This window comes from Antechinus flavipes, chromosome 1 (assembly GCF_016432865.1).
Source record: "Antechinus flavipes isolate AdamAnt ecotype Samford, QLD, Australia chromosome 1, AdamAnt_v2, whole genome shotgun sequence".
Classification (NCBI taxonomy): Eukaryota; Metazoa; Chordata; class Mammalia; order Dasyuromorphia; family Dasyuridae; genus Antechinus; species Antechinus flavipes.
This window is the reverse complement of record NC_067398.1, coordinates 672,040,677-672,058,844: the sequence shown is the minus strand read 5'-3', so window position 1 is coordinate 672,058,844 and position 18,168 is coordinate 672,040,677. Positions and strand designations below refer to the sequence as shown.

General features: G+C 47.6%; 1 protein-coding gene across 2 annotated transcripts in view; it reads right to left on the bottom strand.

Moving 5' to 3' along the window:
- Positions 1-407: 407 nt before the first annotated feature.
- Positions 408-18,168, bottom strand: part of JSRP1 (junctional sarcoplasmic reticulum protein 1) — a 29,181-nt gene continuing 11,420 nt past the window's right edge. Inside the window, exons 2-8 of one of the 2 annotated variants that reach the window (XM_051972244.1) lie at positions 15,123-15,286; positions 9,091-9,281; positions 3,502-3,533; positions 2,877-2,976; positions 2,273-2,452; positions 1,651-1,745; positions 408-1,297 (exon numbers count right to left, since the gene is read on the bottom strand). In XM_051972244.1, coding sequence (XP_051828204.1) covers positions 785-1,297; positions 1,651-1,745; positions 2,273-2,452; positions 2,877-2,976; positions 3,502-3,533; positions 9,091-9,208 — 1,038 coding nt within the window. In that variant the 5' untranslated portion in view covers positions 9,209-9,281; positions 15,123-15,286 and the 3' untranslated portion in view covers positions 408-784. The remainder of the gene's footprint in view (positions 1,298-1,650; positions 1,746-2,272; positions 2,453-2,876; positions 2,977-3,501; positions 3,534-9,090; positions 9,282-15,122; positions 15,287-18,168) is intronic. The other variant, XM_051972245.1, reaches the window with a different exon arrangement.

The following is an 18,168-nucleotide window of genomic DNA, read 5'->3' as shown; positions in this document are numbered from 1 at the left end:
GTGATAGTGGGCAACCTGGTTTCATTCATGATCTTATTGGGAATGGTTCCAGTTTATTCCCATTACATATGATGCTTACTGATGGTTTTAAATAGATGCTCCTGATTATTTTAAGGAAAAGTCCGTTTATTCCTATGCTCTCAAGTGTTTTTAATAAGAAGGGATGTATGTTGGATTTTATCGAACTGCTTTTTCTTATTGAGATAATCATATGGTTTTTGTTAATTTGGTTATTAATATGGCCAATTATATTGATAGTTTTCCAAAGGCTTTCTTTTGAAGGTGAGAAATGGGTGCTTTGTACAGGTAGAGCCCCGGGACCTTTCCCAGGAGCCCCCAGGCAGGAGCCTCCTAATCAGGCCAGAGCTCAGAGCGCACCAGTCAGCTCAGAGAAGATCCTGCTCAGCCTCAGTCCAAGGAGGGGCTTTATTTTTAAATATTTACTAACACGGAGCAATCTCAGGAGAATGGGGGAGGGGTGGGGAGGGTGGTTCAGGGCTCATCTCTTACCTTCCTGGCCAGCCTGGGGCCATGAAGGGGGATGGGCGCTCTAGGACCCCACTGGCGAGGCTGCACACCCAATCCACCCCCCAGGTCAGCCCCCAGGGGTCACAGTCACCCCACTGGTATGAGATCTCATTTTCCAAAACGGGAAACTGAGGTTCAGAGAGACTAAGTCACCCAGAGAGTAAATGGCCAAGCCAGGATGTGGACTGGGAGGGCAGCAGGAATCACAGGGAGCAGGGCTGGGCCCCCTGAGGTGGGGCTGGGCCCCTGGGCCTTCTCAGTCCCTGCGCTTCCCTTCTCGAAGCTTCTGTTTGGGGAAGAACCTCTCCCTGTCCTCGTGCTTCTGGCGCCCCCGCTGCTCCTCCCTCTTGCTCCTGGGTCCATCCCGGGCCTTCTTGGGGTCCTCCCGCCGGCCAGAGTGCCTGTGCTCCCGCTCCCAGGGCCGGCGGGGAGCCTCCTCGGGCTCTTCTCGGCGCGGCCTGGGCCCGTGGCTGCCCTCCTTCCTTTCCCTCCACGGGGGCTCGGCCCTGTCCTCCCGGAGGCCCTTCCGGCTTCTGGCCTTCTCCTCCTTCCTGGGCATCGCAGCCCCGGCCGGCTTCTCAGACTGGGCTGGCTGGGAGTTCGGTGGGGACTCCTCAGGCGGGACGGCTGCTTCGGGGGCCGGGGCCGGGCTCCCCTTGGCCTCTGCTTCCTGCTCTTTGGGGGCGGCCTCGGGTGTGTCCTTCACAGGGGACTTGGGCCCCGGTGGGGGGGCTGGCGCCGAGGCTTTGGCCCAGTCTTTGGGCTTGGGCTGTTTGAAGAACAAAGACCTTGGCTGGGCTTGTGGCCAGAGGGGCAGAGACCCTGGCCATGTCTGGGGTTGCCTCGGGTGGAACAGGTGAGAGGAGGTCAGTGGAGGCCCAGGGGGCAGGCTTGTGGGCGCTCGGGAGGGGCCGCCTCTTGGTGCCCCAGTCAGGACATGCCCCCTCCTTCCCCCCCGGCCCTGGGGCCCAGGATGAGCTTGGTCTTGGCTCCCAGGGGCCAACAAGAGGCCCCGCAGTTGCCCCTGGTGCTGATGTGAGGGAGCTTCCATCAGACTCAGCTACAACATGGCGGTGCAGCCGTTTGACCTTCTCTTCATTGGGGAGTCTCCCCCCTCCTTACCAGTTTGGGCTGGCTGTCCCTTGGGGCACTGCCTCCCGGCCAGGCCCACAGGGCAGGGGCAGCCTCGGGGCCCTCGTCCTCCCCATCAATGACATCTGAGGAAAGAGAAGCCCAGGGCTCGGTCACCCCCAAGCGGGCAGAGCAGGGGCTCCCGACAAATTGGGGAAAGCCCCTTTGTTCTCCCTTCCACACCAGCCCGACTTGCTGCTGCTGCTCAGGGTCCCTCTCCCGGCGCCCCCCCCTCAGCCCAGGCAGTGCTCTAAGAACAGGGAGCCCAGAACTCCTGGGCTGGGACAGCTCTGACAGTGAGAGGAGACAAGGTCCAGTCTGGGCAAGGGCCCCCTCACACCAGGTCATTCACTCCAAGGCTCCCCACTGGGGGGAAGGAATAGAGCCTCAGGCCCAGCCTCCGACCTGGGGGTCACAGCCCCTCCCTCTCCAGGGTCAGGTCCTCCGCCATCTTGTCTTGGGAATGGGATTGAAGGGGAGGCTCAGGGAGAATCCAGCCCCCTGCTCCCAGCTGGGAGGGGGCTGAGGGAGGGACTTGGCCTGAAACAGGCTGGGGCCAAGGGGCCCGTGGGCCGGGAGCGCCCGAGGGCCCCCCATCTGCCGGCCGCCTTACCCTGGAACACCTGGAAGGCCACACTCAGGACGGCCACGACGGAGGCCAGCGCCAGGCACTTGTTGAGGGTGATCTCTCCCCAAGGCAGCTCGTCGCTCCCGGGCCCCAGGGCCCGCGGCAGCTTCAGCTGGGGCTGGGACGGGGCCTTGCTTTTCTTCCTGGTCGGGGCGCTCTTGGGAGCTGGGGAGCCGGGACCAGGAGTCAGAATAAGGCTGGGAAACACTTTAGGGACCCCTGGGGCACCCCTCCTTCCGCAGGCGGAGAAAGGGAGGCCCAGGGGAGAGGGGACTTAGCCCGGGTCACACACTAAGGGCAACTTGGCCAAAGCCCGGCTTTGCTTCTCAGAGGCAGCCGCCCTTTTCCAAACCTTTTAACATCTGAGTGCCTGCCCCTGCCCCTGCCCCTGCCCTTGCCCCCTGCCCCAGCCCAGGCCCCGCCCCCGCCCCCGCCCTTGCCCCCGCCCCCATCCCTGCACAGGCCCCGCCCCTGCCCAGGCCCCGCCCTTGCCCCAGCCCAGGCCCCACCCCCATCCCTGCCCCAGCCCCTGCCCTTGCCCCCTGGCCCTGCCCCTGCCCTTTCCCGGCCTGCTGCCCCCGGGCCTCACCTGCAGCGGTCTTCCCTCTCTCCTTCTCTGCCTTGGCCTTCGAGGGCCTGGCCCCCCGGGAGCCTTCCCCATCCAGGGCCTGCTCCTCCTCCATCGGCCCCTAGCCCGGGAAGAAGAAGCCGGCAGCGAAGCCGCCCTGAGAAGGGGATAACTGGCTCCCCACAGAGCCTCGGTGTGTGAAGCTTCACAGCTGCTGGAGCTCAGCGGGCACCAACTCCCAGACATTACCAGGTGGCCACAAGGGCCAGGCTGAGCGCTGCTGGGAACGGCAGCACGAGGAGCCCACGGCCCGGCCTTCCCGGCCCCTTCTGGGCTGCCCCCTGTGCTTGGAGCCCAGAGAGTGCTGGGCACGGGCACACAGGCAGGGGTGGGATGCCAAGCAAGGAGGGCCAGTTTGGCTGGTGAAAGGGCAGTCGGGGAATAAATCTGGACGAGGAGGCGAGGCCGCCAGGGCCAGGGTCGCTCCGAGCTCTGGCCCTCTGGGCTGGGGACGGACACGGCTTTGGCGGCTGTGGGGGGGCAGTGTCTGCGGTGATGTCCTTGAGCTGCTGTCCCCCAGCCCTGATTGGGGACTTTCCTTTTGACTTGTCTTTTTACCCCAAAACCCTTTCTGTGGACCACGTACCTGCGCTTGGCTGCTCACCTCCTGCTCATCACCTAGGGAGGACATTAGACAGGGGTGAATGAGAGAGGGTCACTGCAGGGACCACCCCCCCCAGCCTGGGCCGGCCCCTTCCTGTCCCAAGTCCCCTCTCTCCATTCCACATCACAGAACTGTTATTAGGGCAGCTAGGGGGCGCGGTGGACAGAGCACCAGCCCCGAAGTCAGGAGGGTTAGGGTTAGCACTGCCTGGCTGTGGGACCCTGGGCGAGTCACTTAACCCCAACTGCCTCAAGGAGAAAGAAAAAATTTTAAATTAAAAAAACTGGTTCTACAATTTGGAACTATACCCAAAGGTTTATCAAACTGTGCACCCTTTGATCAGCAGTCTCTACTTGGTCTGGATCCCAAAGAGACACTAAAGAAGGGAAAGGGACCTGTATGTGCCAAAATGTTTGTGGCAGCCCTGTTTGTAGTGGCTAGAAGCTGGAAAATGAAAGGATGCTCATCAATTGGAGAATGGTTGTAGTAAATTGTGGCATATGAATGTGATGGAATATTATTGCTCTGTAAGGAATGGTGAGGTCTTTCCCCCAAGATGGCACCAAAGATGAAGAAGGAAGCCATTGCCCTCTCCAAGATAAAAGCCAAATCTAAGGCTTTGAAGGCCAAAAGGGTGGTATTGAAAGCCCCCATCTAAAGGTCTGAACATCCCACACCTTCCAGGGCCCTGACACTAAGACTTCGAGGGCAGCCCTGGGAAAAGTTCAGTTTCCCTTGACCACTGAGTCTGCTGTGAAGAAGACTTAGGGCAACAGCCTTGTCTTGTGGACGTCCAGGCCAGCAAGGTTCAGCTCCAGCAGGCCATAAAGAAGCGGCAGGGCCTGGCCGTGGCCAAGGTCAGCGCCCGCTCCAGCCTGCAGGAGAGAAGGCCCGGTGCTCCAGACTATGAGGCTCTGGGTGTTGCCAACAAATTTGGAATCATCTAACCTCTGTCCAGCTGTCCCACCTTACCTACGATAAAAAGCTTTCCAATATAAAGAAAAGAAAAAAAAGGAACAATCAGGAGGATGATTTCAGAAAGGCCTGAGAGACTTCCATGAACTGATGCTGAGTAAAGTGATAAGAACCAAGAGAACATCATACAGGGCAACAAGATCACATGATGATCAACTGTGATGGCCTTGGGTGTTTCCCACAATGATCTGATTCAGGCCATTTCCAAGAGCTTTGTGATGGAGAGAGCCATCTGCACCCAGAGACAGGACTGTGAGGACTGAATGTGGATCAAAATACAGTATTTCCACCTTTTTTGTTGTTTGTTTGCTTGTTTTTTTTTTGTTTTGTTTTTTTTTTTAACTTTCTTGTGTTTGTCCCTGTTGATCTGATTTTTTTTTTTTTTTGGCATAGCAAAATATGCTTAGAAGAACTGCATGTATTTAACCTGTATTGGATTGCTTGCTACAGTGGGGATAGGGAAGGGAAATTTAGTTAAAGACATTTATCATGAGCAGATAAACCAAGTGAGAAGATATTGAAACTGAAAGGAATATAACCTCCACATCAGGTAAAAGAGTTCAGGCATCTTTTGTGAGAAACGACAGTTATGTTTCCAAAGAGAGGAAAACAGGAAGTCTGAAAATGGAAACAGTCCAAAGGAGGGAGCACGGAGCTCCCGAAATGACTTGAAACCAGGTAAAACCGACAGAATTAGTCGTATAGCTAAAAAAGCTGAAAGTAGGGCAAAGGTCATAGCTTAGCAAGAGGAGGAATACTTAATTGCTTCATGAGTATGAACTTGTTCTCCCCAGGAGGAGCCAAGGCTCATTTTAATGACGAGTAAGGTGTGGAGCTGGCCAGGAAGCATGGGAAGGGGTGGAGGCTGTGGGAGGATCAGGAGAGAATGTGAACTTCCTCAGCCCAGCCGGTGCAAAGGTGAGGGAGGGGCTCTGTGGCCGGGGAAGGAGAGAGCGGACTTTGCGAGCCCATTTTGAGTTTCACACTCACTTCCTGCAGGAACGTATTCAATGTGTAGACTGCTTCGCTCATCCTGAGCTTGTTAATTTACTGCGCCATTTTTGGGATTCAACATTATGAATAAATAATGCGAGGAAATGAATGGACATCTATGGATTCCCAAGAAACTGCCCCAGGAATCACTGATCACAGACAAAGTGAAACCTCGTTTCATTCTAGAGGGAATGAATGTTTTTAGGTGCACAGCTACATATGTGTAAATCTGTATTACGTGTGTGTATTTAAATATAACCTGCTTGGGGGTGGGGGTGGGGAGGAAAGGAAGAAACAAAGAATAAAGCAAAAAGCACACATCAGAAAAGAAAAGAATAACCTTCAAGGAAGCAAAGAAAAAACGGACAATCATGAATATAATGTCTTACGTAACTTCTACTGCTTTCTTGAAATGGAAATTTCAATTTATTCTTACAAATATTCAATTTATTATTACATATACTGAATCCTCCCTGATGTTCTTCTGAGCACACAATGAACGAGATGGAGTGAGATCTCTAAGGCGTGAGGCTTCATGTACCCCAGAGTTGGAGTGGGCCCAAGGACATACCAACTTCCCCTTCCTGCTATCCCCCCATGACATCATTTTCTTCCTACCTCAGTCAAATATGGGCAGCTATGTACTTACTGACCAAAGTCCAATTTTCTGAGTAGTTCCCAGGTTTAGAATGTAAGACCCTCAGCCAATGAGGGTGAGGGTCTGTGCTAGGAGGGTTATTTGTATTAGGGACTATTTAAACTGTTAAACCTGTCTCCAAGATGCCTGCTTTCTTATTATACAATAATATACTTTCTATACAAGAAAGTATAATTTGTTTTGCTCCTAGAGATATCTCCAGCTTTTTTTTATTGTATGGTAGTCACTCACCATTCTAAGCCACATAACAATGTTTTGTTTTTCCTTTTTAATTTTCCTTTTTCTGTCTTTGTTTTTCTATTTTGTTTTTTTAAACATTTTTATTTAGTTTTAAATAAATATTCAAAAAAACAACAAAACAGCAGGATGTTACCAAATGGTTTAAAAGAGAATTAAGAAGTCTGAAAACAAAATTTATGGCCTGCAGAGAAGAAATAATTGGCAGAAAAGAAAGACTTGAAATTGTAGTCATCCTAAAGAAACAAAAGAGAGAATAACTGATTGATTGCGAATGCAACTACATAGAAGTGAAGGAGAAAGAAGAGAGGCAAACAGCCATAACATTCGAAGGAAACGATCTCCATACAAGCAAAACACTGATTTCAAGTTCGGAATATATGCAGCGGACATAAGAATTCAAAAACCACACTATTAACTCCAAGACACATGGTAGTTAAATTTAATAACCACTGACAACAAATTCTGCAAGCAACCAGGCCCTCATATATTAAGGAAAGGAAACTGAATTACACAAGACTATTTGGCATCCATCAGACACCCCCGCCGGGTATGGAATAACGTGTTCTAATGAGCAACCCAGAGTAACATATGCTGAAAACCTGAGCCTAACCATTAATGGGGGGGAAAAAGGACCTTCACTAAAGAGGAGGCATTTGAAGCTTCCTCAAAGAAAACTAGATCTGAACAAATTATTTTTTCTTCAAAAACCTCAGACAACAGAAACACAAGAAAGGTAAACAAAAAATACAACCAAGGACAACAAAAGAATAACAAAGACCATTAAGAGGTTTCTTTCTAAAAGTACAAGGGCAAAAGCAGAAGTGGAAAAGAAGATGGTGGAGAGATGGGCCCCAAATGTTAAGGGCTGCCCTTCCCAACACCCTGCCTTCAAGTGAGTCAGTGTTTCTGTGGGACCAAATTCAGAATGGGAGCGTGCATAATAGGGGGGAGGAGAGGTAACAAGTGAAATGCCTTGATCAAGGCCCAGGAGAAATAAATCCTAATCTGTCAAGAAGAGATGCTATGGGAGAATGGTGATGATGCAGAGGGAAGCATTCAAACAGAAAGAGGGAAATCTAGTTTCAGGAGTGGGGCAGGTACTGCTGATGAACACTAGCAGAGAAGAAGAGAGATCCATGGAGAGGGGGTTCTGAGCCAGGGTTTGAGGGAGGTTGAATCTGCAAATATCTGGCACTGAGGGACCCCATATCCTGACTCAGGAGAAGGGGAATCTGAGCCCTCGGGGCAAATGATACTAGGAAGAGTGGAGACCATAGATTGGAGTAGAGATTTCATAGCAATAGGAATAAAAAAATGAGAAAAGTTAATAATGAACTGCACAGAGACATAGGAAAATGTCTTGTGAATGTATTATGAAATATTGCTTGTAAAACCTGCAGGAACTGAGATTTCTAAGAATGAGGCACAATTCTAAAAGGGGACCAGATTGGGGGGAGGGGAGAAGATCAACTAGGCGACAATTTAGAAACTTTTCTTGTTAGCATTCAGTTGAGTCCAACTCTCTGTGACCATGTTTGGGGTTTTCTACGCGAGATACTAGAGTGGTTTGTTTTTGCTTCAGCTGATTTTACGGTTTTTGGAAACTGAGGCAAACAGGGTTAAGTGACTTGCCCAGGATCATACATCCAATATGTATCTAAGGGCAGATTTGAACTCAGTGTCCTACTGATTCCTGGCTGTAGCCCCTGTGTCACCTCGTGTCCTACAGAAATGATTTAGAAGAAAGCAAATAGCTATAGCTATATTAATTCCATGAGGAATACAGAAACAAAAAGTGACTTATTAAGTATTAAGGCTTAGATATGAGCAAAAAAATATTAGTCCAGAATAGGCAGAAAGGCAAAATAATGCCGAGGGGGGAAGAAAATAAATATTTTTCAGAAAAAGGCACAGGAAATGAAATTTTAAAAGCTAATGATCAAAACAAGTTGAACTGGGGCAAAAGGTGGATTTTTCTTGACTACTTAACTGAAAGGGTTTTGGAAAAGGGGAAGAATTAGATAATTAGACAAAAGGAAGAAATAAAAAGGAACTAATAAGTTAAGCAAAATTCTAAAAGTAAGCAAAGGGGAAACATATGGGGAGGGGAGGATGGGACATAAGTATGAGAAGAGAACAAGTGAGAATAGAGTTGTTTTGAAATAGATTAAGCTGAAGTAATTGAAGAGAAAAAAATACAGAGGAATAGTGGGGAAAATCTTACCTCAGAATAATGGCAATATTAGAGATAAATGGAGGCAAATAGAAAGCTCTTATCATTTTAAATGTGAATAGGTAAAATAATCCAATAAAATGAAAAAAAAAATAAAAGCAAGGGATTGGTTAACTAGATTGCTCTAAGGTCCAAACCCACTGTGGATTTCACTATTCTAAGAGTACAAGGTTTTTTTTTTTTTTGGTGAGGCAATTGGGGTTAAGTGACTTGCCCAGGGTCTACATCTAGCAAGTTTCTGAATCCAGATTTGAACTCGAGTCCTTCTGCCTACAGGCCAGAACCATCTAGCTGCCCCAGAGTCCAAGATTCTCCAAAAGAAGCAGGTACAGGAAAACTGTTACAGAAGGAATGATTACGAAAGGTTAGCAGGGAATTCAGGATGTGACTTCATGAACGCTTTTCAAGAATGAGTCTTTTATATAAAATAACAGCCCTACACCAAAATGAAGTAGCCCACGGATCCAGGTACCTTTGGCTTTCTCCTCCTGTGATTGTTTCCTGGATCTCTCCACTGACATGGTCAGCTCCTCAATGGTCTCGGGGCAGCCCAGACCCCTGTCCAGCACTTCAAGGTCCCCTGTTGCCATATTGAGACCAGGCTCCTCAAACAGCAGGAATTGGCTCAGAGGGACATCACACACTTCTCACGGAGACCCTTTCCTAGAAGAAAAGTTAGCTATGAACAGGGTGCGTGGGAGGTTACTTACAAAATGGAGTTTTATGTTTTTAAAAAATGAAATTTATATGCAGCTTTTCTGGGAACCTTTCTTCTGAGTAAAGAAAGAACTTAAGGCTAGTACAGACCTCAGAACCCAGGATAGCAATGGGGAGGGCCCTGAGAACACAGAATGTCAGAGCTGGGAGGGTCCTTAGAACCCAGGAGATCAGAGCTGGGAAGGCCCTTAGAACCCAGGAGATCAGAGCTGGGAGGGTCTTAGAACCTAAGAGATCAGAGCTGGAAGGGCCCTTAGAACAGGGAATGTCAGAGCTGGGAGGGCCCTTAGAACCCGGGAGATCAGAGCTGGGAGGGCCCTTAGAACCCAGGATATCAGAGCTGGGAGGACCCTTAGAACAGGGAATGTCAGAGCTGGGAAGGCCCTTAGAACAAGGAATGTCAAAGCTGGGAGGGCCCTTAGAACCCGGGAGATCAGAGCTGGGAGGGCCCTTAGAACCCAGGATATCAGAGCTGGGAGAGCCCTTAGAACACGGAATGTCAGAGCTGGGAGGACCCTTAGAACAGGGAATGTCAGAGCTGGGAAGGCCCTTAGAACAAGGAACGTCAGAGCTGGGAGGGCCCTTAGAACAAGGAATGTCAAAGCTGGGAGGGCCCTTAGAACCCAGGAGATCAGAGCTGGGAGGGCCCTTAGAACAGGGAATGTCAGGGCTGGGAGGGCCCTTAGAACCCAGAATGTCAGAGTTGGGAAGGCCCTTAGAACATGGGAGGTCAGAGGTGGGAAGGTTCTAAGTAGGGCTCAGTAGCATGGCTAGGAGTTGAAGTCCAAGCCTTGGGGTTTATAGAAGAGCCAACTTGGGGGTTACAGTGGAAGTCGCTTCTGTAGTGGATAGATTTTGGGTCTAGATCAGTTTGCACTGAACTGTCACTAACGTGCTATGGGACTTAAGGCAAGTCACCCCTGTTCTCTGTGCCTCTATTTTCTAAGCTGTTTAAGTCGGGAGGCTAGGAATGACCGAGCGCCCGTGGGATCATATGCACGAAGACCCTCTGTGAGAGCTGCCTGGAGTGCTGAGGGGGTCTCGCGCGCCCCAGAGGCAGGCCCTTCCTAGTGCTGCCACCATGGCCCCTCTGCTCATGAATGTCCCGGAATGCGGAAGGAACATTAAATGGGAGGAATTGCGGGGAGCCTGGGAAGATTTATAGGAACTGAAGCCACCTGGAGGGAGCAAAGTCAAGGAGAAAATAATGAAATGAAGCTGAATGCTGCGCCCGGAGGCGCTGGGGGCCCGACTCAGGAAGCCCAAGCTCAAGTCCAGCTTAGACACTGATTGTGTGACCTCACTTGAACCTCCGCCTGCCTCTGTTTTCTCATCTGTAACATGGGGACAATAACAGCACCTACCTCCCAGGGTCATTGTGGAAATATTACCCAATGAGATGTCTGCCAAGTACCTTACAGACTTTAAAGCAGGATATAAATGTTGTTGTTATTATTATTGTAATGATCAAGCTTTGCTCCAGAAAAAGAGTTAAGGAAATGAACTTCCCTCTTTTTATTGCAAGGGTAGGTAGGGGACTAAGGGTGTGGAAGGAAGGAAGGAAGGAAACAAGCACTTCTAAGCACCTACTATGTGCCAGGCTTATGCATGAGGGCTCCACAAATATTGTTTCATTTAGTCCTCACAACAATCCTGAGAGGTTGGTGCTGTTATTATTCCCATTCCAGAGGTGAGGAAATGGAGGCAGACAGAGGGTAAGGACTTTCCCACCATCACATAAGGCCAGGTTTGAATTCAGGTGGAACATTATGTATGGACAACTACTGATGATTTTTTGATTCTGCTGAACTGATTTTTTAACTTTCCCTTTAAAATACACACACACACACACATTTAACAAGGAATGGCTTGCAGGTTAGTAGAGGGATATATTTGGACACAAATGTGCTGTAACAACAAAAGGTAATTTTTTATTTTATTGATTTTAATTTTTAAAATTTATATTATATTTATATATTTATTTATATTACTATTATATTATGTAATAACTATTAATATTAAGTTATATTAATGATAACATTTATAGTACTATTTCTTTTATATTATATATAACATATATAAATAATTATATAATTATATATGTAATATATAATACATACACGTATAATTATATAATTAAACAATTATGTGAATAAATTATATATATGATACATTATTTATAGTAATTATTTATAGAATTATATTAATTACATATTAATATAAATTAATAAATAATGATATATCAATATACTATTATATCATATATATTATATTATATTTTATTTATTTTTAAACATTTTAACCCATTTTTTAAAAATGCAAGGGCTAGATTAGGGGATCTTTAAGGCCCCTTCCAGGGTCAATATTCCATGACTGGACAGTTCAGCCCTAGACTGACTACATGAACCTTGCCATTTACCGCCCTTCAAAGGAGAAGGGAAATAATGGGATTTTTGACCTGTGGGTAGAGACAGGGATTACTAGAATCAATCCCAAGACCACCCCTCTCCCTTCTCTCCCATTAAACCCTTTTTTTTCATGTAAAAGCAATAAAGGGTCAAGAATACTGGACAGGGTTCAGGAGCCCTGGACCAGCCACCTACCGTATGTGAGACCTTGCCCAAGTCCTTTCCCTGATCTGGGACATAGTTTACTTATCTGTAAAATGGGAGGAAGGGCGCAGAGGCTCTCTTAGGTTCTTCCAGCTCTGAATCCTCAGCTCTTAAATCAGGGGCTAGAAAGAGAAGGATCAGGAGATCCTCCTGATCTACCCAGACCTTGAAGTTCAGATGGGACAATGATGATGAAAGTGCCCAATAAAAAAGCAGAAGTTAATAAGCTGGAGTTATTCCCATTTTACAGATGAGATCTGAGGCCAGAAGTGGGAAAACAGCCAGCAGGAGATGCCCTCGTGGGTTAGTGCCCGCCAGGCCCGGGCTCTGGGCCACCTCTCCCACCAAGGAGTTCCAGCCAACGTTCAGAGCTGCCATCTTGGTGGAAGCCAGGCCCCAGTGTCCATCGGTGACTCAGAGGCAGGGGCCTACAACACTCCTTAAAATCTTGGGGGTACATGAGCCCCTGAGCTCCTCAGCATTGTGAACTTATTCCTGGACCCAGACCTCGGAATCTCCTGAGAGCAAGGATCTTTGGACACTCCAAAGTGACTTTGATTCTTAAAGAACCAAAGGAAACATGGAAAAGCTGTCTGAACAGGTCATGCAGTCGCCACCATAACCCTCTAGCTCCAGAGCACGGCAGAGAAGGGAGACAGAAGCTCGTAGGGGCAGTGTTTACAAAATAATATACACAAAATTATACCAAAACATTTTTATGCAGAAAAATCAGATTTACATAATTGGAGAAATATTAGTTGTCGATGGGCAGGCAAGGTTAATATAATAAAATGACAATTTTACCTAAGCTAATTTATATATTCAATACCATCCCAATTGAAATACTAAAAAAAAAGTTCCTGAATTAGAAAAAATAATATCAAAGATCCAGAGAAAATAGAATATATATTGAATAATTTTAATTTTAAATATATGTACCTATTTGTGTCTAATGATAGCTATCCCTAAGGTGGGGGGAGGGAAGAAAAAAGAAATGTACACAGTGATTTTATTATATATTTAAAAGGAATGTATATGTGTTTTATGTGAAATCACCTTTTTATTATGTTATGTCATGAAAATGCTTTTTTTATTCCATAAATAAATGTGAAAATAAAAATAAGCACCAAAACCATGGTAGGTGAAGGGCTAGATTTAGGAGTCAGGAAATCCTGAGGATGAATTATACAAAAGCTGTTGGATCTTGGACAAGTCACTTAATCTCAGTTTCTTTATCTCTAAAATGGGTATTATAATAATGGTACTTCTACTTATTGTTGCAGAACAAACACAAGTAATTTGTTAACCTTAAGATGCTTTATGAATGTTATTATTATCATCATCATTAATGTTTCTTGCGATGCCAGAGTGAACCAAACCAAAGAGAGAGAAAGAAGAGCTGAGAGTAACTATGGGATAAGTGATCTAGAAAGAGTTCTCATCAGGCGGAGGGCTGTACCCCAGCGTTGAGCTCCTTCCCCCCCACTCCTGTGGGCGCGGGCCGGGTGCTTCCCTCTCCTGGCTCTGCTTGTGCCTCTGTAAATGAGGCGCTGAACCAGATGGCCTCTGAGAGCTTCTCAGGGCCAGGTCCTGGGCCAGGTCCTGGGCCCGGCGTAGGAAAGTTCCTTTCAGCCTGGAGATCTGGGCCACCCGGAGCTGCTGCTGGGGCGGCTCCTGCCTCTCGGCGCCGACAGCTGCCTGAGCGACTCCCGCCCATTGGGAGGGAGGAGCCTCCAGTTCCCCCTTCACTTCCACCGCACTCAGCTCTCTGGGGGGCCCTCACTTTTCTTGGCCTGTCTTCTAACCGTCCTGATGGTTCAGGATAAGGTCAAGTTGCCCCCAGTCACTGTTAGTTGCTCTCCTTTACCACGGCCAAAGGAGGGATGGACAATGGCCTTAATTCTCTTGGTTAAAACGAAAAAGGTGAAGATTTCACAGACTGTGAGATCTCCAAGGGACCACTGGGGTGGTTCAAAGTAACCTTCCTGACAGGTTCTCATGTGGACTGTTTAAATGCCTCTAGTGATGGGGAACTCATTACCTTTCATTAGCTATTCCTTAGGCAGATCAGGAACCTGCCTACTTGGGGAATAATGGGTGAAGATGGGGAAGAGGCAAGGACTGGGTGGACAGGATGGGCTCTGATTGGGAGAAGATAACTCGTGGAAATAACTCCCATACTACCCCCTGGCCCTGGCTCGAGAGGCAAAGCATGCTTGGGGATCTGAGTACCAACCCTAACTCTGCCAACTCAGTATGAGGGTGGTCTTGGGCACGTCACTTAATTTATAAGGGCCCTTTTTCTGTAAATAAGGAGCTGGGGCAAGATGGTTTCTAAGATTGCTATCAATTCTAAATCCTGCCATCTTCGGGTACTGGTTTAATCTAACTTGGAGATTCAACCCTAATAGCTCAGAGGGAGCTTAAAGGAGAGGATGGCTGGGAGGCACCTCAGAACTCATCTACACATTTTAAAGATAAGGAAACTGAGTCTCAGAGAGTAGATTTGCCCGCAGTCAGAAGTCAGTAGCAGGGCCAAAGAAAGAAAGCAAGTCTTCTGTCTAGGACACCTCACATAACGCCAGAGCTAAAAAGGACTTGAGACAGAAAATATCCACTCCTTTTGTTTGCTGCTAAGGGAATTAAGGCCCAGATAGGGTGAATCAGCATCCCAGCTGGGACCAGAACCCAACTCAGTCTGGGGATCTCCCCATTACTGGGATGCTCTGGAGCTACCCCCCCCAGTTCTGTTATAACCTTGAAGGAGATGGCCCCGAAGGGAAGGCGTCCACAGAGCTTACTTTTGGCAGCCCTTGCCCCCCCGCAGGTGAATCAGTTCTTAAAGAAGGGCCATCTAGAAAGACTCCTCCCTCTCCTCACATGCAGAGATAGGGACCTTTAACCTGAAACTTTCCACAAGACAATGAAGAGGACCGGAAACACAAGTCTCCCAGTACTGCTGACTAGTAAGAAAGTGCCTCCACAAATAACCCCAAGTCTATCCAATGCATTTGTCAGGCCTGGACTGCACGAAGTCCAGCTGAACCTGGTCCATCGGAGCATGGACAAGGCCTGGGAATCGGACTCACTGCCTGGCCTGAAAAGAAGGCGTGCCCACAGGCTTTTCCACCAGCGTAGTCTGGAGGGTCAGAAAGAAGAAAAGGCCCCCCCTTACCTGGGGATGGTGTGTTCCGGTCCTGTGTGCTCCCCTTGGGGCCGAATCGCTCCTCTCACTCTGAGACTCGAGCAGGACTGCTGAAAGACAGCCACAGGTGGCCACCCCGGCTGGGAAAAAGTCCTGACCAATCCCTGCAGGCCACGGCAAGCATGGTGTTCTCCCTGGGAGGGGGCGTGAAGAGACTGACATAAGGTCCAGCAGGCCCCTGGAGGAGGAGGCAGCTGTCGTGGGCTGGAGGAAAGTCACCAGCTTATCTCCTTCTCTGTCCAACTGGCCGAGGGAGTGCCAGCAGAGAGGAATGAGGGGGCAGGTGACAGGCCGAGTCCGGCCAGCGCAGCCACAGGCAGGCCGATAATTTCCCAGCCTACGGCGTATGCAAGCACAGGGATTTTGCTGGTGTGGGTAATTCCTGTGAGACCCGTGTAGCCAATCCAGGGATGAGCTTTTCGGCATTCACTAAGCTGGCCTTCCATCAGACCTACCGCCCATCCCTGGGCCCACACTCTAAGACCTGGCAGCTGGCCTCCGCCAAGTTTTCTTCTGTGCCTCAGGAGGCACTGCAGGAGGAGGACACTGGAGGGTACTCCCTGCTCAATCAATCAATATTTCCATGAAAAAGTAGACCACAAAATATCATAGTGGGCAGAGATCCAAAGGGCCTTCTGATTCAGTCCTTTCACATCACAGATGGGAAAGCTGAGGCCCACATCTCAGGTCACAAAGAGGATCTGGGAGAGGCAGGATGGTACAAGGAAAAGGAGTGGGGTTTTGGGGTCTTCTTTGAGCTTTCGGGGCCTCGTTTTGGGTTTGAATATCCAATGCTCATTAACCCACGCCTTCACTATAGTAAGTAAACCTTATATTTCTAGAATTGCATTGAGGATACCAATCATGCTTGCATCTACCTGGCTACTGAGAAGAAAATGCTTTTTAAGCCTTAAAATGCTTCAGAAATTGGAATGATTATTATAACTGAACCAGGTCAGGTCCCTTCCCACTAAGATCCCTCCACTGAAGGCTGCTTGAGCTAGCTTTGCCAGCCTGTGGTCACCCAAGGGATGGGGATGAGAAGAGGAAGGATGACTCAGGGTATTTGCAGATGACTCATTCTCCCTTAGGAATACAATCTTCCTTTACTGCCTCCTTTCTTTCTGTTCACTCCCTCTCTTTGTATTCCTTATTCTCTCAGTATCTCTTCTCTCTCTCTATCTTTTCTCTCTCTCTCTTTCCCCTTTCTTCTATTCCTAATCTCTGTCTCTGAATCTTTCCTCTTTGATTCTGTTTCTCTTTATCTCTCTGTTTCTGTCTTTATCCACAGGATATTTAGAAGTATGAGCTAGGCACTGAGGAAGAGGAGGACAGTGAAGACATGGAAGTGATTAACTTGGTTGGAGCAATTCATCTTCTACACTTCTGTCAGTCTTTCAAAAACATAGGTCTGACCATACCACTTTCCTGTTCAAGAATTTTCATCTCTAAGATAAAATGCTTCAGCTCAGCATTTAAACCCCTGGCAATACGGTTCCAGATTACCTTTACAGATTTATTTTACATTATTCCCCTTTGCATGCATGTCAGCACCTTGCTGACAAACTGGCTCATTTTGCTGTCCCTCAAATTCGACGGTCCATTTCCCTTCTTCATGCCTTTGCATAGGTAATCCTCCATGCCTAGAATGCCCTCCCCAGAAACCTAGTTTCTTTAAGGTTCCACCTGGCAATCCCCTGCTTCTGGAAGCCTTTCCTAACTCCTCTGGTTATTCGAGATCTCCCTCCTAATTCAAACTTGTTCATACTTATTTGTGGACATGTTATATCCTCGGGTAGAATGGAACCTCTTTGAAGGTAGATGACATTTTGATTTTTTTTCTCTTTATATTCCCAGTGCTTTGTACAATAGAGAGAAACTTGGGCAACAGCTGGGAAATATCAGACCATTTTGAATAGTCCCTAACTCTCTAATACCATAAAAGTTTGTCTTTTTAGGATCAACATTCTCCCTCTGATGCTACAGATTTTCTAATTTTGGAAAACCAAAATACCAGAAGAAGCATGCCTGTGCAGTGAGTGGGCCTCTGTCAATGCAAACTCTGAGTCAGAAAGGGCACAAGGGGCCTAGGCATTCCAGTGAACATGGCACCATGGAAGGCTGCAGAGGCTCCTGGCTTTCCCACATGTACTCCAACAATGATCTAAATAGGGCACCAGATCAAATAACCATCATGAAATCCAAAGTTCCTCCATCCGGCTCAGGGCTGCACCATAAGAAGTTGGGAAGTCATGGGGATTGGAAAAGGGTTCCACTGTAGAAGCTAGCCTGAAGTCTGGGGACCAGGTAAGAATCCTGTAGCCATGCCCTGATAGGGACCCTCCAGGGGCCCTACTTGGGGAAGCCTCTAAGAGGATGGGAGCTCAGACCAGAAGATGGGATGCTTCAAGGGGCCAGAAGGCTGTAGAGCTCTGCCTGGAAGTACAGAAGGAAACCTGCCAGAAATCTGAAGACTAATACAAAGGGAAACATAGACCAGTGAGGAAACCAGGAAACAGGTCAGGATCAAATAAGGCTCCACAATTCCATTCAAGAGTTTGGATGGCCCCAGACTGAGGCTAGAGTCAGGGCTAAGCCGGAAAAACACCAAACACTATTAAGGAATTTTGAGCCAAAGGATATCCATGAGGTTAGTCCAAACAAAGAGTAAATCCATAACTACAAATATGGTCTCAAAGGAAAAAAAAATGTCTTGACCACAAGGGCTATAAGAGTATCTAAAAGAAATGAAATGAGAGATTAAAAAAAAAAAAGTAAATGATATATATCTTAACATGTTTAACATATATATACCTGTCATCTAGGGGAGAGGGGAAAGGGAAGGAGGGGAAAATTTAAAACACAAGGCTTTGCAAGGGTCAATGTTGAAAAATCATTCATGCATATGTTTTGAAAATAAAAAGCATTTATAAAAAAAGTAAATGATAAATAAACTAAAACTCTGTGGAGGAAAGAATTGAAAGGTGAATAAATTACTTGGAACCATAAGGAAGAA